The following is a 20,937-nucleotide window of genomic DNA, read 5'->3' on the forward strand; positions in this document are numbered from 1 at the left end:
AATAAAAGTGTGACTGCTCTCTAAGAAGCTGCAGAGGAAATTCTGGGAAAAGGAAAGAAAATGCAAAGCAAAAGCAACCCATTTTTGTTTTGTTATTTCTGCTGATTTTGACTGGAATGAATCATCTCAAAGGGCCCTTGGAAAACTGCCCAACCTGCTCTTGGCGAGTGAAGGTTTTTTACGTCAGTCACTCTGGTCTGGAGAGAAACTCCTGCTGGGCCTGAGAGGCAGATTTAGTCTCCTCAGGAGATACTGAGGTGGGTTTCAAAGTCATCTAGATGAAAGAAAGGGAGGAGGGTCTCTGCAGAGAACGAGGCTCCTGAGAAAGTGTAGAGTTCGGCTCCTGAGTCAGCGTCAGAAAAAGACACACGTCCCCCTTCATAGTCCAGAGTCACCCGGATCCTCCTGGGCTTCTCCCTCAGGGACAGAGGAGAGTAATGAGGGGAGATGCAGGCCAAGTACTCATCTCCCCACTTCCACACAGCCCAGATCCCCTCCTCAGGACTGAAGTCAAAATAGCCCTTTCTCTCCACAGACTTCCTGGCGACCCCCAAAGCCCAATATCCCCCACTTCCCACAGTCACTTCCCAGAAATGTCTGCCTGTTGTGAATCCCTCACGTCCCAACACACAAGAGTCGCATCTGAATCTCTCAGGATTATCAGGCAGGGCTTGAGGTTTGTCTCCCCTTCTCACGCTTTTCCCATCCTCGGACAGGATGAGGCTGGGATGGGCTGTGTCTGGATCCAGAGTGACATTTGCTGTGGGGGAGAAGATGAGGGAAAGAGAAGATTAGGCAGAGTCAGCTGAGAGACAGAAATGGACACCTTGATAAATAAATAAATAACACCCAAAAAAACCAGATTCCCTTTCAGATCAAGGGGATTTCTTTGCGTCACATGCTAGACTGAGACTCCTCCTTGCAGACTCTCATCAGAATATATTCCTTGATGGTTTTTAAATCAGTTCCCTTCACTTTCTTATATTCGATGTGTATTGTGCTTGCCCTCCTCTCAACCCAGGCATTTTCTAAGGGGAAAAACCACCCGGTAAACCTTTTAATCAGTTCTTCTGTGTTATCTAAGGGGAAAGAGAGGAGAATTGGAGGAGGCAGGAGAGGGGATTGGCCTTTAGGGAGCTCTGGGTTGGGCTCGGATATGAGGACCCCCCGTAACAACAACAACAACAACAACAACAACAACAACAACAACAACCCCAATAATAATAATAATAATAATAAATTTATATTTGCATACTGCCCTTCATCCATTGGTCTCAGGGTGGTTCACAGCATAAAAATACAACATTAAACAGCATATAGGCCTCCCCTCACTTTCGTGGGGGTCACGTTCTGGGCCTCGTGCCTACAAGTGAAAATTGTGTTAAATGGGGAGCCTGTTTATTCCTGCTCTCCATCGCTCTCACCCACTTGGCCTGTCTTTGCCTTCCTCCCCACCATCTTGGAAGTTTAGGGAAAATAAAAGGCAGGTGGCACAGCAATTTTACAAAGGACAGCTTATTCCATGCTTCTCTTTTGGATGTAATATATAACATAAGACTAGTTCCATGGAGGGAAGAGGGAATAAGTCAAAAAGTTACCAGTTAGGAGCTTAGACAGTCATGACAGGCAAGTGTGGGGTTGCCGTACATATGGACTTTCCTTAAGGGCAGGGGGTGTTAACTCTTGCCCTCCCAGATTCCTCCTCCAAGATCTTGTAGCTGAGCCAGCGTCCTTTTAGTTCAGCCACAAGACAAGGGTTTTATACAGGATGTGGCTAGCTTAAGATGCTGCTCTGTTGCGATTCTCTGCTCTAGGCTAGCTTAGCTGGGTGCCTTAGATCTGAGTCTAATGCACTAGAAATATTTTCACGGGTTACTGTAAACCAAACCAAGCAACTTGAGACATTTTGCCAAATTTTAAAAATCCGCCCAGGGGAGAAATTTTAATCATGAAAATAGAGGACCTGTCTGAGAAAAAGGTCACATGGAAAAGCAACCCAACTCTCTCTAGGCAGGAATGAAACTCTTCCCTCTTTTATCTGATCCTTCTGGGGACTTTCTCTCCCCCCCCTTCTGCACCTTCAAGTCCACCCTCTCTGCCTTTGTGGTACAAGAGACCCTTGACCCCCATGAAACACGAGTCCCCCCCTCCTGTGAATTGGGGTCTCCGTGTGAAATTTATCTCTCTGAAGATGTCTGAATGACTGAACATCTGAGGAAGCAAAAAGACAGGCTTAACAGGCTACAATGCAATAGCTAAAAAATAAATCTTTTTTTACAAAACATCACCATATCATAGCACCTGTTGTTTCCTTATTACAAGCAAAAGATTAAATCATGCAAAGACGACAACTGTAGGGCTAAGTAGCGATGTTAACTATTGTCCAAAAGATTATTCCTGAGAATGTAATATCACTAGGCCTAAGGAATTAAAACTACCGTATTTTTCGCTCTATAGGACGCACTTTTTCCCCTCCAAAAATTAAGGGGAAATGTGTGTGCGTCCTATGGAGTGAATGCAGGCTCCTTGGCTTCAGCGATAGCAACGCGAAGCCTCTGGAGCACGGAGGGAGCGCTCCAGAGGCTTCGCATTGCTTCTGAAGCCTGCAGAGCAAGACTCTCCTGGCTTCAGCAGAGAGGGAGAGCTGCGCAGCACCCCTTCAGCCAAGTGGGAGGAGAAATGGAAGGGGCTCTGTTTCTCCTGTGGCTTCGCTGAAGGGGCGCTGAGCAGAGAGGGGGAGAATTTTTTTCTCGTTCTCCCCCTCTAAAACAAGGTGCTCCGCTAGGGGCACCACGGAAGATGGCCAACAATACCATCTCTCCAGCTCACACGCGGTAATTTAGAGGCTGAGATGGGAGTAATCAGCCTCCCAAATTCTTCCCGGTGGAAGGTAAGATGCAGTCTCATCCGCGGCTGCCCACAAACCACCCCCGAGTTTGTAAAGAAGGAGGGGGTGGGGGCACTGGATGGAAAGCCCTTGAGAGAGCTCGGATCTCCTGGACGCTGTCTTCGTGAGCACTCCCAGTTCCATTTCTTAAGATTAAAAATTGGATTTAAGATTGTACATGCTTTGGGCGAAGAAAGGGTATTTAATCTGCCAACTACAGCCACTGAGGTGCTAAGAGTGACAGAAGGAAAAAGATAACATCAAAGAATAACATCTAAGCTGGTATGTTGGAACGGAACGGAAAGGAGGGGATAAAACTTTTTCTTTTTCTACTACAATAATACCTAACAACGACCCCCCCAGAAGAACCGTCTACACTACCTATAGCAAGTGAGATCAGAAAATATAAACTGTGTGGAAATAATAATACTAACTGAAGCCTTTGTTTTTTTAAATACTTGGAAGAAGATAAATGACTCTCCTGTGACGCACTATTTAATCGGGATCTGCCATTATGAGACAGACTGAGTTGCAGAGATTAATAGTCAGAGGGGGAGGCGAGCTCTTACTTTGTTATCATATCTGTACTTCAAGTCCGACTTGGCAAACCTCCCCTGGAAAGACTAATGTTTGGTGCAACCTGTCTGAGAAAATTAATGAGCAAATGCCTAGATTTTATTTCATCGGAACTGGGAAAAGATGGTGTCTGCCACGAGAGAAGGACTTTTGGATGGATTCGACATAAACACCAGCGTGTGAGGACATACTGCAAGTAAAAGACTTACCAGCTGCAAAAAAAAAAAAAAAGAGTCACACAAAGTTCACACAGAAGCATATTATTGCAAAACTCAGAGGCTATGAAAGAAAGAAGGATAACAACAGGAAGATTTAAAGAAGGGACTATTGGAAACTTAAGGCAGTAGAAATATGATGATTGGACCCCACTGAACTTGAAGCACGGGAACCCCCAATAAAATTTAAAAATTGGCAAAATATTTGGACTTTATGATATGTATTTGTACAATTTGGAATATTTAATGTGATTTGATTGGATTGTTAAAATGGAAAACTTAATAAAAAACTATTATTTAAAAAAACAAAACAAGGTGCGTCCTATGGTTGGGTGCATCCAATAGAGCGAAAAATACGGTAACGTGTTTAGCTGTGATTCCTGCATTGCAGGGGGTTGGACTAGATGATCCTTGGGATCCTTTCAAACTTCGCTATTCCATGATTATATGGAAAAATCAGAAATGGTAAACCATACTAGGAAATGGAGGAATACAATCATTCAAAATCCACAAATGAAATGGGGGTCTGAACTGGATGGATGAAGGAAGGTTTAACATCTGCCCCAAGTAAACTGGTGGGGAAAAGCTGTTGAAACTGGAATTTCCAAGTATGCTGACAAACTAAATTGCAGAGGAAGAATCGGCAGAGCTTTACCCTGTAATTCCAAGAATCTCGTGCAATGGGAAGTCCTCCCTCATGGAATAGGGCTGATCTCATAAGAACTGTGGGAACTCTCAGGCGATGGGGATGGCTGAAGCACGAGAAATGGCTGGTGAGGTTGAAACTCTGAGGAAGAGGCGGCTCAGGCCTTGGCTCTGCTGCTGGGAGACCAGTCTGGCAGGAGGTGGAGGAGGCACTGGGTGCTTGTGGGTGCCACTTTTAACACACTTATTCCTTATACATGAGAACTCGACAAGATGGACATTGGACTGACCCTGCAGGATTCTCCTTAAGGGCTTTTGTAACATATTGTAAGGCTCTGAGGCTTTTCCCCACAATCAAGCAGTATATAAATTTTATGAAAGAAAGCAAAATCAATAAAATTAAGGGGGAAAGCAGGATAATAGTCTATAGGCAGGAATGGAACTCAGACTGGTGTGCAGGTTCTTCGCAGGGACAAGCTCTGCCCCCAGTCCAAGCCTTCAACCTCTCTCCCAGTTCATTCATGGGACATGGAAAGAACCCAAACACCAGTAGAGGACTGTTACCCAGAGTTATGCCATTAATGGGGGACCCAAAGTCTGCAGAACAGACGGTTCAAAACCCATGAAATATCAGTCCCCACCCCTCCTGTCAAATTGTTCCTCCCCTGGAAATTTACCTTTCTGAATCGGTTTTCTGTATAACAGAGCATCTGAGGAAGCAAAAATATATAAAGTGTAAGGGCAACACTCTTCCACCAGAAATAAATCTCCATACAAAAGTAACATCCTTAAATTCAAGTACAATTATTATGTATTAATTAAATTGTACAAAAAATAATTATAAACATGAAAATCATAGGAAGAATCTATGAAAATAACTAAAACTTTAAAACTCAGCAATCATAAAGCAAGCTTACAAATAAGAGAATAAAAATATTCAGCAAGGTGGTTATCACCTATGGAAGCGAAAGCTATGAAAAAACTTAACATGGAGGCAAAATGGCCAAAGTATTGTGAAATTTTGGAACAGGAAGGTGACAAGTTGAAATTGCAGAGTTATGACAAGCTTAAAGGGAAGGTGCGAGACTGGTTACATTATTTTCAAATAAGAGAGGTTTATAACCAAGATAAAAAAATTGGTTTTCAGGTGGAAAAATCAAAGTTGGAAACAGAACTGTTAGAACCCAATGCTAAGATATTATCAAGAATGTATAATCTGCTGTTGAAATGGAGTACTGAGGAAGAAATGGTAAAATCTGCTATGATTAAATGGGCACAAGATATAGGACATAATATTATGTTTGCTGATTGGGAGCAGTTGTGGACCACTGGGATTAAATTTACGGCATGTAATGCCTTAAGAGAGAATATTATTAAAATGATGTACAGGTGGTACATGACCCCAGTCAAGCTTGCAAAAATCTACCATTTGCCCGAGAATAAATGTTGGAAATGTAATGAAACTGAAGGTACATTCTTTCACCTTTCGTGGACATGTCCTAGGATTAAGGCTTTCTGGGAAATGATTTATAATGAAATGAAAAAGGTCCTTAAATGCACTTTCGTGAAGAAACCAGAGGCCTTTCTCCTAGGCATAGTTGGCCAATTGGTGCCAAAAAAGGACAGAACTTTCTTTATGTACACTACAGCAGCGGCAAGAATACTCATTGCGAAGCATTGGAAGACGCAAGATCTACCCACCTTGGAAGAATGGCAGATGCAAGTAATTGACTATATGGAAATGGCTGAGATGACCGGCAGAATCCGAGACCAGGGAGAAGAGTTGGTGGAAGAAGATTGGAAGAAATTTAAAATTTATTTACAGAAGTATTGTAAAATGTATGAATGTGGATGACATTGAAATAAAATGAAGAGGTTCTAGTAACAAGAGATAAAAATTTGAATCTATAAATTTGGGAGATAAAATATTTAAGGACAAAGTAGTACGATATGAATTTGCTGAGCTAATTGTTAAAGAGGGATACAAAAAAGGGAGGTGTGAGGAAGTCAGGAAAATAAGTTAATCAAAGATGAATAACTAGAAAAGAGTGATTTGTGTTTGCCTTATTTTATTTGTTGTGTGTTGATTGTTTTTTCTTTTTTTGTGAAAGATTGTATTGTTGTGTCTTATATTTTTTGTGTGTTTTTATTGTATTGTATTGTTTGGTTGTATCCTTTTATTGTTAAACCTAATAAAATATTATTATAAAAAAATAAAAATAAAACTCAGCAATCATAGTACGAAGATTGGGAAAGATTGTGGAAAACAGATTTAAAATTTACAGGTTGTTCCCTTTTAAAAGAAAACTACATGAAAATGATGTATAGACGGTACATTACACCAGTACAGATTGCAAAAATGTACAAAACTGGGTCAAATATATGCTAGAAATGCAAGGAAAAAGAAGGGACTTTTTATCACATGTGGTGGGATTGTAGAGAAATTTTTAAAAAATTGGGAAATGATGTATAATGAGTGAGAGAAAATGTTCAAATTAACATTTGTAAAAAAGCTTGAGGCATTTTTGTTAGGGATTGTAGGTAGAGACCTGCCAAGGAAAATGAAGAACATGCTTATGTATGCGAGAGTGGTGGCAAGAGTCTTAATAGCACAAGGATGGAAGAATGAAGAAACCCTGACAAAAGAACAGTGGCAAGGGAAACGGATGGAATATGCGGAATTGGCAAACTAACATAGAAACTGTGTGATAAGGACAACTGTGACTTTAAAGAAGAATGGGAACCTTTTACAAAGTATTTAAAGAAACAACAAAATGAACTGGACTCCTTGGCAGGTTTTGAATAAACATACACTTTTTTTTATTGTTAACATAATAGATAGATAGCTTAAGGATCTTTACCATTTTATAAAATGCAGAGAATAATATGTGTTGGAAAACCAGAGAGAGGAGCTGAGGGAAGTCCGGGTGGGAGGGAGGGGGAAAATGGGGGGGGGGGAATGAGGATGATATGTTTTTGATCATTTGTTGTGTTGAAACTTTTAATAAAAATCTTTTAAGAAAACAGACCAAAGAAACCCTCAGCAATCATAAAGCAAGCTTACAAATAAGAGAATAAAAATATTCAGCATGAATCCTGCTGGTCTCTGAACTTTGCCCCTAAATTGGGCTCTACATTGGAGGACTGGAGGGGAAGCAGAGCAATAAGAATCCCGTAAAAGGATGCAGAGGGGAGATGGAGGCAGCCTTAACATCTTCCCCAAGTAAAGTGGTGGGGGGAATCATTAAAGCCAAAATTGTGAAACATAAGGAGAAGTGAAAGTTGATGAGGAAGGATTGGCAAAGCTCTCATGAAGAAGGAAATGCTTCCTCACAAACCTTCTACAAATCTTTAAGGTTGTTAACAAGCATAATTGTTCCCTTTGGGGCTCATGTACTCTTGCTTCCACTCTCAATGGGGGAACTCTCAGGAGATCTTGAAGGCCAAAGCCCTAGATATGGCAGCTGCAGGGGGATGTCTGAGGAGGAGACGGCTCAGGCCTTGGCTCCACGGCTGAGAAACAAGCCTGAGCAGGAGGCAGAGGGGGAACTGAGGGCTTCTTAATGCCCTTTGACTCCATTCAGAGCAGGAGAACCTCCAAAAGGACAAACTCAGATTGTGCAGACAGGGAACCACAAGGAAAAGGAGGTTCCGTATAACTGTAAACAGATGCACACAGGAGGAAAAAATCCTGACTTTGCTCTACACTCTGGTTCAGGCTTTCTTTACAGGATCCAGCGTCACAATATGCATGGGCCATTCTGGGCGACAGGAAATTAAAGCTGGAGCCCCAAGAAGGAAGGTATCCTGGGGTTACTCAATTCCATGCAATAAGAGCCTGGCATGTTCAGTTCTGAAGAAGTAACAGAATCCCCAGTGTGAAATCCTGGCAGCCAGTTTTCATTACCTTTCCATTGTCTCATTGTATCCTCCACAAGGTGATTTAGATCACAGGATTCCAAGATCCTGTTCCTCAGTTCTGGAGGGAAAGCCAGTGGCTTCTCTGGACTCTCTCTTTCCTCATACCTGGTGAAAAGAAAAACAATGAATGGCCCCATTGTGGCCCCATCTCCCTAATTATTGCAGGCGATTTCAATAAGACGAACAAAGTGGAAGTTTATTTCCCAACAGGTTTATTTCCACCACAGATGAGACCTCAGTCCAAAACCCCTGAGGACAGCTGTCAGTGGCTTCGTAAGGATGCTAAACAGCACAAGGGACAAGATGTAACCCCAAGCGACACCACCGGAGGACTCCCATGGCTTCAAACAATGCTGCCCCATAACAACTTTCTGGGAAGGTGCCAGGATGGAAGAACCAAACCCCTGAGGTGGAATGCAACCTCAACCCTCCCTTCACCCCCTCTCTCACCCAGGAAGGACACAACCCCATGCCCCATGGGACTCTCCCTCCAGAGGCAGGAAACAACTAGACCCGCCACTCCAGACCACCTTCAGCCTCTCACGGTGGAAATGCTCCCAAGAAAAAGATCCCACCTATTCTAGACCAACAGACCTTCCCTCCCTAAGTGCCTCAAAGGAGCTGTGTTACCAGAGTTGAAGGGCTTCTAGTTGGACACTGAAATATGTCCTAAGCTCTTCCCAAGCATCTTTGGGACTTTCTCTTCTAGATGTTTGAAATTACCAAAAAGTCAATGAACAGAAAGTGTGAGGTGCTGCAGCGAGTGAGTCCTACACTCTCCCCCCTGCAGCCATTGGAGGGCCATGTTTGAGGTTCCTGCATCTCTGCTTCAAAGAATGGAAATGAGCCAGAACCACTTACCTCTGCAGGGTCCTTCTCACATCCTAGAGGGGAAAAGAGAAGGGAATTCACTGCACACCACAGGCCAAACTAGGAAGACCCCATCAGACCCTGGGGTGGAGGAACAGCCTGGCCCTCTGACGTCAGTCTGCCTGACACATGCCAAGGTTTGGGATAGGAATGGCTGAATCAGCCAGTTTTCGTTTCTCACAGCTTTTATTTTTCCAGTCTTAAAAACTTAATTGTTCTGATATCAAGTTCTCCACATTTCCACATCAGTTTGCCATTATTGTTTAAAATCCTTATGAAAATCCACCAGCATTTTAGGGAAATTGCACATTTGTGGGTTCAAGAGACGATTCACACCATCTCTAGTCTTAGATTATAATTTAGTAACTTTAATTTAGTTTGCATTGTGCAATTCAGATGTAAGTAAGCCTACAGGATAATCCTACCAGGGCACTGTCTTCAATAGAAGTCCCAAAATTTCAAATTCTGTTTTCCATCTGGAAGTAAAAAAAGCACCTGCAGCATAAAATGCCTCCAACGGGGTAATAAAACAGCTCAGTGTTTCTTTGGTCTTGTCCACACTTCTGCTTTTCCTGTGCCCAGAAAACACGAGTCCAAGTGGTTTTGCCTTTGCCCTGCCACTTTCCCTCAGGAAAAACCTCCTCCTTGGTTCAACATCAAAGCAAATGTCAGTCCACCATCTTCCTGCCACCATCTTACCTGCAGGAGTTCACTCGCTGGCTGCTGACTCTTCTCCTCCATCTCCTGGATGATCCTCTCAAGAGAGGAGAGTTTCCTGGAGAGTCTCGCCAGTTGCTCATCCCTTCTCCCTGCAATCTCCTTCTCCACCTCTTCCACATGAGTCAGTAGACGTTTCTCTTGTTCTTTCAGGAACTGGCGCAGTTCTCTGAACTTCTCCACAGTCTTCAGCCTCTCCATTTCTGTTAATTTCTGCAAGAAAAGAGGAGGTCTGTGTGTGGAAGGTGCTCAGCCTTCAAAACATCAGGAAGAGAATAGTGAGAATTCCACAGGGAGGATACTTCTGATTTTTCAGAGACATGAAACCTCCAGTTACTAAAGAAGTAAACCTTTAATTTGAGGGGAGGCCCTCTCCACTGAATTTTCTGTAGACTTCTATTTCACAGAGGGCTACAGCCTAAAGGAAGGAGCATTTTTTTCTAGCCATGGATATGTGGGATGTAAAAACGTATTGCAAGCAAATACAAGAGTCCTACAATGCACATGCTGGGGAATGCTTTGTATCACTCAGGAGAAAACTTGCTAGTTCCTCCTGAGCTGGGACAGACTTCCTTTGCATGTGACTTAATGTGAGTGTGGTCTGTTCCTGGGAGAGGAGCACACGGCCTCCATGTTCTGCTCTGTGTCTTCTCCATTGTGTGTTCCTAAGAGTTAGGAGAAGTGACTGCTCAGTCGCGGTCACTTGAGACTATTTCTCTTATGGGATAGTTCACATAGTTATATGTTGTTCTGTAAATTAAGTCTGCCTGCAGGAATCTCATTGTGAACTGGATGATTGTAAGTAAACTAGCTTTATGTTAACTTTAAGCAGATGGTCGTGTCTATTCTTTTAGGAGGGATATAAAAAAGGGACACCAGGAATCCTAAAATAGTGAGGCTCAGATGAGCCTGCAACTAGGTACCCGCTGTGTAATTTAAAAGGGGGAATGTTTAACAACTCTGCTAAGTTATAGAACTTGCTGGTGAAAATTATGAAGGATATAATAAAATAATATATCTTCTCCTGCCTCCATAAACATCCCCACAGGATATTCCCTGCATGTTTTGGGGAATGGCATAACCAGAGTTCAGAGTTGTTCAGAGAATGTCCAGGAACATAAAACACCCTCAGTTTAGACTGGGACCATTGAGGTGTAAGGAAAGTAACAGAAAGAGAGGAGGATGAGGAGAAAGTGCAGAGTTTATCCCCATAGCTCCCTGAATTTCCTAAAGATGAACAAGAGCGCACATTTAGAAAGACAACTCTTTAGTAATATTTATGGTAAATCAGGAGTTGAATTGACCTGCTTCCACCCTCTCAGCTCACAATTCCTGTCTTGTCCTTGACTGCTATTCACATAATAAATGACAATGGAAAATAAACTCAAATTAGCTGCATTCAAAAGTGAATTTACCTACCGTAATTTACTATTGCTGAAAAAATATGGAGAATGAAACAGAGCAATCTTTTGAAATTCACACCTCTGAATTTTTCAAGGTTGAACAAGCCAGGTAATGTTCACAAAAAATGTATTTATGAAGATAAAGTACATTTCAAAATATTTATACAAGGAGGTAGCCACCCTAACATCTGATTCATTTTCAGAACGATAAATTAATAAACAGTGATATGGAAAAAGGAGAAATGGGGAGAAGTTGAAATGGGCAGATTTCCCCATCCCTCCTCAGTCCTGACTCGACTCTTCAAGTGCTTGTTCCCTCCTTAGTAATAAGAGTGGCACTTACAAGGAGGTCTTTGCTTTCCTTGTCCACGGCTGCTAGATAGGCCAGAATTTCCTCTCTCTCTTTCCTCAGAATCTCCAGGCGGCGACAGATCTCTTCCTAAACAGAAAAGGAAAAACTCAGGTTTGATTGAGACACACAGAGAGGAGGTGAATAGTATGCTGGCTTCTTGCGCCCAGTGGCCTTGCTATAATAGCAAAGTAGTTTACTGGAGGAAATAAAAGTCCAGAGGTTTTCTACCTTTTTGGGTCCATGGCTCCCTGGACCAGCTCCCTTTTTTCTGTGGCAGCCCTGTGGGGCTCAGGGACCCAGTTAGGTCACCCCTTGCTTACAGACTTCTATCTAGTCTTTGCAGATGCTACTCAGGGATATCAAGGGAGATCCCTTTGTCCCCCTGGCAGAGAGAAAGACTGTGACTCCTTCTTCTGAGTCATCCCAGGAGCCCTCAGGCTTCCCCTTGGCTGCTTTTTACATAATAAACAACGATGAATTCATGCCATGCCTACTTTGGACCTGAGAATTAAAAAGGAAACTTCCCAAGAAGAATCCACAGCTATTTCCCCCCCTCAAGATCCAGGGATCTCCTACCTTGTATTCCTGGAAAGCCTCCTTCAGAGGAATCACCTCGTGATGTTTGTGCTCCTTTGATTTGTCACAAACCACACAAATGGGGGCTTCATCCTCCTTGCAAAAGAGCTTGAGGGGCTCCTGGTGATCCTCGCAGACTCCTCCTTTCCCTCCTTCCTCCTTTCCCTCTTGAAGGCTGAGATTCTTAGCTATTTCAACGAAGTCTGCCAGTTGCCTGTTGGAGACGAGGCTCCTTCTCTGGACTCTTTCTCTGCACTGAGGGCAGGAAGCCTCTGCCTCCGATTCCCCCCAGCACTGGATCAAGCAGGATCGGCAGAAGTTGTGCCCACACTCTGCGATGGTCACTGGATCCTTGAAGTAATCCAGGCAGATGGAGCAAGTGGCTTCATCGCGGAGACGCTGGATGTGACCCCCTGCAGCAGCCATGGCTCCCTCGCGCCAAAGATCCGAGTTAAGTTTCACTTTCTCCGTTTTCAGCCACTGGGAGTTTCCCTTCCTGGAAATGACTCAGTGATCACATGATCTTTATTTTATTTTTTAAAACTAATATGTCTCCAGTGCTTTGCAGTTCCTGAATGTTTTCTCAAAGAGCAGCGAATGCTTTTGATTGTGTTATAAGAATTTTGAGTTGAATAAAGGTTTATTTTCCTCTGTATCAATAAGGGAATAAATATTTGCTATCAGTAAAGTCTCCCCACTTGTCTGCCCCCCTGCATTGCACCCTGTGATGCTCAAAACCACGGTATAGTCTGCTGTATTGCTTCCTTTTCCAGCCACTGTGAGATATTATAATTGTGTTCACCGTCTCTGTACTAATGTTATTTCTTTGATGTTAGTTTTATGTTGTCTCCCTACTGAATGTAACTTTGTATCTCTGAACTAAATGTAACTTTTTAAGTGTAAAATGTACCCACTGTCTTGCGAAAGGAGAAAATAATGAAAACCTGTCAAATGTTCAAACCAGTGAATGCTTCTCTCTGTGAGGGAGCCTTCCCAGAACCGCTGAAAGAGGCGGTTATCAAACCGCTTCTTAAAAAAAATATCTTTAGATGCTGCCAATAGGGCCAGCTCAACCCAGTCTCAAACCTTCCATTCTTGGGCAAGGTGATTGAGCGAGTGGTTGCTGAACAACTCCAGGCACGCTTGGAAGAAGCGGACCATTTGGATCCCTTCCAGTCGGGATTCAGGTCTCATCATGGGACTGAAACTGCCTTGGTCGCGCTGGTTGATGATCTCTGGTGGGCTAGGGACAAAGGTGAGAGCTGTTTCCTAGTTCTGCTGCTGGATCTCTCAGCGGCCTTTGATACCATCGACCATAACATCCTTCTGGACCGTCTGGGAGCTGGGGGCACTGTTATGAAGTGGTTCCGCTCCTTCCTCCTGGGCTGTGCCCAGAAAAGTGGTGTTTGATTTCTGTGACCCAACTTTCCAGTCACACCTTGTCGCATCCTGTTCTCACTGCAGCCAAGCAGATGCCCAAGGGAAAGTCTGCAGGTGCGATCCAAGTGCAAGAGCCCTCTCCCCTCCTGCAGATCCCAGCAACCTGGATTCAGGGTATTCAGAAGCATCTCTGCCTCCAACCGCAGAGGCAGAGCACAGCCATCATGGCCGGTAGCCATTGGTAGCCCCCATGAATTTGCCTAATCCACTTTTAAAGCCATCCAGGTTGCAGTTTTGCAACATGAGGAGGGGGCGGCAGCAAGAGGGTCCTTTGTGGCAAAGCAGAAGTCCCACTCTTTCTCCCCGGGACCCTGGGAACTGTAGTTCTGCAGGTGAAGGTTAATGGGTTGCTCATAGAATTGTAGACTTGGAAGGGACCCCAAGGGTCATCTAGCCCAACCCCCTGCAATGCAGGAATCTTCTCGCCCAACACGGGACTCAAACCCACAACCCTGTGATTAAGAGTCTCACGCTCTATCAGCTGAGCTACTCATTCAGTTCAGTAAGCTTTAGTTGAACTTCCTGCATTTCAGGGGGTTGGACTAGATGACCCTCGGGGGTCTCTTCTGTTAACAGAGAAATCTGAGGGCTCCCTTGGACAAAAAACAAGGACACCAGCCAGGAATACCAGAGCCAAACAGCAGCCAGTAGGCTTGGTCTTTATTGAAGACCATTGAAGGTGGGAGTCCTGTCACAATAGTGGAACAAGATGGAAGCCCTGAATAAAAGAGCCCCCAAACTTTTTTTAGCTGCTAATCCCCATATTACATCCCCCCCAAACTACATCACTCATACATCACGGTTATATCATGAAAGGGGAGGTCTGGTGGCAGTAATCTGAGCATCCTGGACCCTGCCCCATGGTTCTCCTTGCCCTCCACCAAACACCCATCAAGTGTAACAAAAAAGATCTTCACATTTCCCTGTTTCCCAGCCAAGTTTATCACACCCTTTCGTCTTCATCTGGGTTTGTTATTTATGGGATGGCTACCTGTCTGGCACTCAGGTACAGTGGTACCTTGGGTTAAGTACTTCATTCGTTCCGGAGGTCCGTTCTTAACCTGAAACTGTTCTTAACCTGAAGTACCACTTTAGCTAATGGGGCCTCCTGCTGCCGCCGCGCCGCCGGACCATGATTTCTGTTCTCATCCTGAAGCAAAGTTCTTAACCTGAAGCACTATTTCTGGGTTAGCGGAGTCTGTAACCTGAAGCGTTTGTAACCTGAGGTACCACTTTATCAGGATGCCAGGGATTATCACTCAGGCAGAGGGGCTGCTGAGTAGCTGAGCTCACGTCTATATGAATTTCTGAAGTTTTCCCAGTGAGCCAGTACATTTATCAGTGAATTCTTACCTTTGGTATTGTGCAGCAGAGGCCCTTTGAATAGTTTTGTGGGGACGAAAAACAAGTCACAAAAGCGATTGTGCCGATTTTGGTAGTGGGCTGCATGTGCATGATATCTGCTGGAGGGGCAACATCCCCCCCCCAACCTATACATAAATTCCTGCAACACTTTCAATTGGAATTGGAACCTGAGCAACGTTGCCGCTGTTTTAGGACTACAACTCCCGTCATCCCTCAGCACTGGCCATGGTAAGCTGGGGCTGATGGGAGTTGGAGTCCAGCAGCAAGAAAACAAAAATATATGGGGGGTGGGGGAAAGACACGCGTTTCCAATCCAAGCCTTGAAAGACACGCGTTTCCAATCCAAGCCTTGAAAGACACGCGTTTCCAATCCAAGCCTTGAAAGACCCGCGTTTCCAATCCCCCTTTCCTTTCCCAGGAATTTCCTCCATTTCCCCCACCCCCACCCCGCCTCGCGGGTCTTTGTTTCTCCCAGGGTCGGGGGCGGAGATGATTCTGGGATCCACCCCAGTTTTGTGCAGGTTGCAACCGCCGAAGGGGGTCGATCCTCAGAAAGACTTCCTCGCAAACGGGTTGCGCCTGTGCGGAGTCACTTCCTGCTCCGCCTTCTCCCGGGGGAAGCCTGGTGGGAGAGGGGAGACCCAAAGTAGCTTTTTCATATATGCTGTATATATTGCATCTCCGGAAAGCGGGAGGATCTCCTGGGATTTGAGGGATCAGGTGAGTTAACTCGCTTGCAAGGGGCTGGGAGATGGGGCTGCGTGCAGTGCAAAAGAGAGGAGGAGGGAAAGGGAAAAGAAGATGTGATTTACGAATTTCTAGATCGATATAAATAAAAAGAAGCCACAAAAGGTGGGGGGAGTCAAATATATGTTTACTAGAAATGTATGGGATTTTTTTCAAGATACGCAGACAAACAAATTACAAAAATAGAAATCCCGCACATTTCTAGTACACATATATTTGCCTTCCCTCCCCCCGTTTTGTGGTCTCTTTTTAGTTTTGATTTTCATACTGCATTTTCCACATTACTCCATCATTAAGTTATTCTTTAGTTTCTCTGAATAATACATCTAACTGCTTGTTTTATGTTAATCCTGCTAATAAACTTATTTGCATAAATGAGTTTTTTCAAATATTGCACAAATTCTCCCCAATTTTTAATTTAAAAAAAATATTCTCGGTTTCTTATTGCACCCGTTAACCTTGCCATTTTGGCATAATCCATTAATTTAATTAGCTACTTGGCTGGTACTGCAACTTTTTTCCATTTCTGGGCAGTGATATATGAATTCCTAAACCACACTTTCCTCAAAACATTCCAAGGCAGCATGCAACATCTGGGAATCAAACCAGCAGAAAGCTTTAACTGGAAAAAATAATCAGTAAATATTGATTGATTGATTGATTGATTGATTGATGCAGGCAGGCAACTCATGTGGTGGGCTTCAGAGCACAAATGGTGCTAATGGGCATTTGTTTCATTTTTGTAAAAATAATAAATTTGGGGGCTGCCTTTCATTGCAAAGAAATAGCAAGTCACTTTATGGGGATGTGGAACGTAACAGAACATGCCGATCGAAGCCATATCGAGAAAGTAAAACAGTCTCAGCCCAGGGGGTGAGGAGTGGTTTGGTTTGGTTTTGAAGAGTAATACATTTATGTGTTTTTCCTTTTTTTCCAAATATATTTAATTTTTCAGATTTTGAAATTTACAAAGATTTGTCAAACAACCAAAATAAAAAGAGAATTTCATAGGTTCCCCTGGACTTCCCTCCTCCCCATTGTGGGTCCTTATGTTAACTTTTTTCCTCCTGCATCTTCTCTATTAATCCAAATCTATTAAATCTCCATTACAACCATAGTTCGACGTTAAACTACAAGTTCCATTCCAATCCTACTAATAATTTTAATTGTTTACAATGATTTTTAAAGTAAATTATATATTTCCCCCATTCTTTATTAAAATTTTGCTCCTCCTGGTTTTTAATTCTTCTGGTCATTTTTGCCATTTCAGAATAATCCATCAATTTAATCTGCCATTTTTCTCTGGTAGGGACTTCTTTCCACCTCTGGGCTAGTAACATACATTTATTTGTGTTTTTCCAAGTCACTTGGAGACCTCCGGGCAACAAGCAAATAACAGATCTAAAGAAGAAGCAATAATCGGCATTGATTGGCAGCACTCTTTGCACCCTGGGAGAAGGAAACTCATGTTATCAGTTCCCAGTCAGCTCTACAAAATTTTGTTGCAGGTCCTGCTTATCCCCTCTGATTCAGAAATGTTCTTTCGTTCTTTCTTTTTTCCTCAGGCAAAGGATCCCGACCTAGAATCCAGCTGTGAACTCTGGAGGGCCTGTTATTTCCGCACCTGATTTGGTGGGAGGCTCGTTTCACACACCCCAATTCAGGCCAGCCTTGGCCCCGGAACCAAAATGGCGGCAGATCATGGCAATGCGTCCGATTTTGGTGCGGAGACTATCGGAAAGTTGGGTGTGAAGACTGAGAAGCAGGACCCAGTGGATACCGAGCCAGGGAACGGCACAGCGAAAGAGCCTCGTGCCGCCCTGCCTGAGAGTGCCAAGGGATTCTGGGAAGGTGCCGCACTGGACCATGTCAAATGGGAGCCCGAGGGGGCAGCGCAAGGATGCTGGGAGACTCAGTGGCAGCGGTTTTTGAAGGCGGCACAGTCCCCGCACTTGGAACGAGGAAAGGTCCCCCAGCCGGGACCTGCACTGAGGGATATTTCTCAGGCCGATCTGCCTCCCTTTGAGGGAGCGTCAGAGAGAGGCCTGCAGCTGAGGAGGCAGGAAGGGGCTCAGCTCCTGCCCAGCGGTGAAGCCCATAAGAACTTGGGGGCCGAAGGCGAGGTCCTCATTCCTAGAACAGTAAAGGAAGAGGACCTGGATGCGGAGAGTGTCCGCCAGCGCTTTCGGCAGTTTTGCTACCAGGCAGCTGAGGGCCCCCGCGAGGTTTGCAGCCGCCTCCGGGACCTTTGCCGACAGTGGCTGCAGCCGGAGAGGCACACCAAGGAGCAGATCCTGGAGCTGCTGGTGTTGGAGCAGTTTCTGACCGTCCTGCCTCCGGAAGTCCAGGCCTGGGTCCGGAAGGGGAGCCCCGAGTCCTGCACGCAAGCAGTGGCCCTGGCTGAGGACTTCCTGCTGCAGCAATCCCGAGTGGAAAGATGGGAAGAGGAGGTGAGCCAGGTGGTTTCAGCGAGGTCATATTTTGGTTGTTAATAATAATAATAATAATAATAATAATACAGTCATACCTCGGGTTAAATGTGCTTCACGTTGAACGTTTTCAAGTTACGCTCCGCGGCGACCCGGAAGTAACAGAGCGCATTACTTCCGGGTTTCGCCGCTCTCACATGCTCAGATGCTAAAAATGACGTCACGTGCATGCGCGGAAGCGGCAAAACGCGACATGCGCAGATGTGCAGTCATGTCTTACGTTCTACTCAGAATGTGAACGGGGCTCCGGAACGGATCCCATTCGCATCCAGAGGTACCACTGTAATAAAATTAATTTATATACAGTCGTAGCTTGGTTGACTAATGCCTTGCGACTCAAACGTTTTGGCTCCCGAATGCCGCAAACCCAGAAGTGAGTGTTCCGGTTCGCAAAGGTTCTTTAGAACCTGAATGTCCGACGTAGCTTCCGCAGCTTCTGATTGCCTGCAGTAGCTTCGTCTTGGTTTATGAACGTTTTGGAAGTTGAATGGACTTCCGGAACGGATTCCATTTGACTTCCTTGGTACCCACAGGTCTCAGGGCATCTCACAGAATAAAATCAGAATATAAAACCACAAAGTACATCATCAAACAAAAACAACCACCTAGTAACCCCCCTCCCCCATTTTAAAAGGGCATAGGATGTCAATCAAATCAACCAAAGGACTGGTTAAAAAGGAACGTTTCTTCTTGGCGCTTAAAGGTGTATAATGAGGGTGCCATGTGAACTTCCCTGGGCAGAGCATTCCACAGATGGGGAGCTACTTCAGAGAAGGCCCTGTTCTTGTGTTGCCACCCTCTGGGCTTGCAAGAAAAACCTGGTTAATACAGATTTAGAGCAGCTGTGGCTTCTCCTGAAGACTCCTGGGAGCTGCAGTTTTTAAGGTGCTGAGAGCTCTTAGGAGACTGCCTCCCTATTCCCGTCCCATGGCCACAATTCCCAGAGTGGTTTATTAACAACCCCTTTTCCCGGGAACTCTGGGAATTATAGCTCTGGGAGGGGAGTAGAGTGTCTCCAAAGAGCTCTCAGCAGCCTTAACAAACTCAACTTCCCAGGAGTCTTTGGGGGAAGCCACAACTGTTTAAAGTGGTATCATAGCACTTTAAATGTACGCTGTGGATGAGCACTCTCTTCCAGGACAAAAACAGCAGACACCTTCACTTTTGACTCTTAGAGACCTTTTTATGCCAATGGGCCTCAGCAGCTGCTTAATTTCTATTTCTGCTTTTATTTTTCCAGGTGCCAGGGGTGTCTAAGGAGGTAGCTGCTGAGTCTTCAGAGGCAGAGCGGGCTCCGACGGACACCTGGAAGGCGGGGCTCTGCAGAGAGGTCAAGCAAGAGGGAGACGGAGAAACCACCTGTGCAGGTGAGGATGCTTTGCACCTGATTACCAGCCACAGTTACCCCAGGGAGGTGGTCGAGAAATGTGTCCCTCCCTCCCATAAGAACTGCATAAATTGCCTAATGGGGCAGTAACCTCACCCGCACCTAGCCAAATAGAGAGTGAGCGTGCTCTGTAACTCACCAGAGTGTCTGTTAGAAAAGAAACAATGGAACACTAGGAGCGGGACAAGTCAAAGTGGCCGGCTGGAAGAGATGCGTCTCAACAATTTTACAGCGTGTACTAAATCTGTGTAATTTGGCATTTCCAAGGTCTGCCTTTAAATTGCTATGTATATATTTATTTCTATTATAGATTTTGTTTACTGATACTTCTGTTGTACTCTGTTTTGAAAACATGTTTTGGGAAGAAGTTTACTTACAATCTTACTGGAAATTTATTTACAATCTTAAATAAACACATTGTGATGTTTTGTTGTAGGTCCCATTTATTATTACTGGGGTACCTTGGTTTACAACCATAATCCGTTCTGGGGGTCCGTTTGTAAACCAAAACAGGTTGTAACCCAAGTCGCGCTTTCGCCAATGGGGCCTCCAAAACTTTTTTGTTCGTAACCAAAAAAAGTGGGATGTAATCCAAAACAAGTTTGCAAACTGGGAAATGCACTTCCGGGTTGGACGTGTTTGTAATCCAAAACGTATGCAAACCAGACTGTTTGCAAACCAAGGTACCACTGTATTTTCATATTGATGATGGTGATGATATAATTTTTTAACTTACCTGTTTCTAATAGTAGTAATGATTCACATCAGAGTTGCATCAGAGTCAGGTTAGAACCATTGGAATGAATGAACCAGTTAGTCATGTCCATTAAATTTGGTGGGTTAACTCTGAGTAGGGCCAGCCTACTGAAGTGGAAAGATGTGCAGGCTTTTGCACAGCGGCACCACCCTGACAAGCACCCTGACAAGCACGTGGCACATGACCTTGCAAACACTTTTGATACGAGGGTCATGTCGTCTTTCAGGGAGGTGCTGAAAAGGCGGATGAAGCAGCAGACCATGGACAGGTTCTTCAGCAAGAAGCAAAGAGTGGAAGAGGAACCTTCTTCGAGTTGTCCTCCAGAGTCTTAGAAAATGTATGTACAGTACTGTACACTTTGGTGATTTTTAAATGTTTTTCTGTCATGTTTAGAAACTTAAATTATTGTTCCTTCAATTTTTGAAATGCTCTTTACAGTATGTGTGACTTTAAAGAGCACTTAATAAACTCTTTTTGTACCAAATTTGGCTTTGTTTGGACTTTTTTTGACCATAGGAACGCATTAATTGATTTTCAATGCATTCCTATGGGAATCCGTGCTTCGCAAGACGAAAAATTCGCAAGATGAA

The 20,937-nt window shown here is 44.3% G+C and overlaps 3 protein-coding genes across 7 annotated transcripts in view; 1 reads left to right on the forward strand and 2 right to left on the reverse strand.

Annotated features, from left to right (window-relative positions):
* LOC310756746 (uncharacterized protein) overlaps nt 1-20,937 on the reverse strand; it is a 1,375,527-nt gene that overhangs the window by 1,210,693 nt on the left and 143,897 nt on the right. The window lies entirely within an intron of this gene.
* LOC310756885 (zinc finger protein RFP-like) lies at nt 23-12,712 on the reverse strand. 3 transcript variants are annotated; one of them, XM_083601799.1, is made up of 8 exons: nt 12,163-12,712; nt 11,578-11,673; nt 9,814-10,044; nt 9,106-9,128; nt 8,231-8,349; nt 5,001-5,033; nt 2,182-2,211; nt 23-760 (listed from the first exon to the last, which is right to left on the reverse strand). In XM_083601799.1, exons 1-8 carry the CDS (start codon nt 12,586-12,588, stop codon nt 243-245), a joined length of 1,476 nt encoding a protein of 491 aa, XP_083457925.1. In that variant the 5' UTR covers nt 12,589-12,712; the 3' UTR covers nt 23-242. The 3 variants fall into 3 exon arrangements, with proteins under 3 accessions (XP_083457925.1, XP_083457926.1, XP_083457927.1); XM_083601800.1 differs by lacking the exon at nt 2,182-2,211 and having other exon boundaries at nt 12,163-12,711; XM_083601801.1 differs by lacking the exons at nt 2,182-2,211; nt 5,001-5,033 and having other exon boundaries at nt 12,163-12,711.
* LOC310757102 (uncharacterized protein) lies at nt 15,512-19,958 on the forward strand. 3 transcript variants are annotated; one of them, XM_083602264.1, is made up of 3 exons: nt 15,512-15,687; nt 17,280-18,173; nt 19,444-19,958. In XM_083602264.1, exons 2-3 carry the CDS (start codon nt 17,403-17,405, stop codon nt 19,678-19,680), a joined length of 1,008 nt encoding a protein of 335 aa, XP_083458390.1. In that variant the 5' UTR covers nt 15,512-15,687; nt 17,280-17,402; the 3' UTR covers nt 19,681-19,958. The 3 variants fall into 3 exon arrangements, with proteins under 3 accessions (XP_083458390.1, XP_083458391.1, XP_083458392.1); XM_083602265.1 differs by having other exon boundaries at nt 15,513-15,687; nt 17,280-18,164; nt 19,444-19,957; XM_083602266.1 differs by having other exon boundaries at nt 15,516-15,687; nt 17,280-18,187; nt 19,444-19,541.

This window comes from Podarcis filfolensis, assembly GCF_964270895.1.
Source record: "Podarcis filfolensis genome assembly, chromosome: 2".
In the NCBI taxonomy this organism is placed as follows: Eukaryota; Metazoa; Chordata; class Lepidosauria; order Squamata; family Lacertidae; genus Podarcis; species Podarcis filfolensis.

What these genes read in the sequence shown, in the direction of transcription:
- LOC310756885 (XM_083601799.1), bottom strand. Translation starts at nt 12,588, where the DNA reads ATGGCTGCTGCAGGGGGTCACATCCAGCGTCTCCGCGATGAAGCCACT. An exon ending in AGGAAAGCAAAGACCTCCTT is followed by an intron (nt 10,045 to 11,577) that starts GTAAGTGCCACT and finishes CTTTTCTTGCAG; the next exon opens with AAATTAACAGAAATGGAGAG. An exon ending in CAGAAAACCGATTCAGAAAG is followed by an intron (nt 2,212 to 5,000) that starts GTAAATTTCCAG and finishes TTGCTTCCTCAG; the next exon opens with ATGTTCAGTCATTCAGACAT.
- LOC310757102 (XM_083602264.1), top strand. Translation starts at nt 17,403, where the DNA reads ATGGCGGCAGATCATGGCAATGCGTCCGATTTTGGTGCGGAGACTATC. An exon ending in GGGAAGAGGAGGTGAGCCAG is followed by an intron (nt 18,174 to 19,443) that starts GTGGTTTCAGCG and finishes TTATTTTTCCAG; the next exon opens with GTGCCAGGGGTGTCTAAGGA.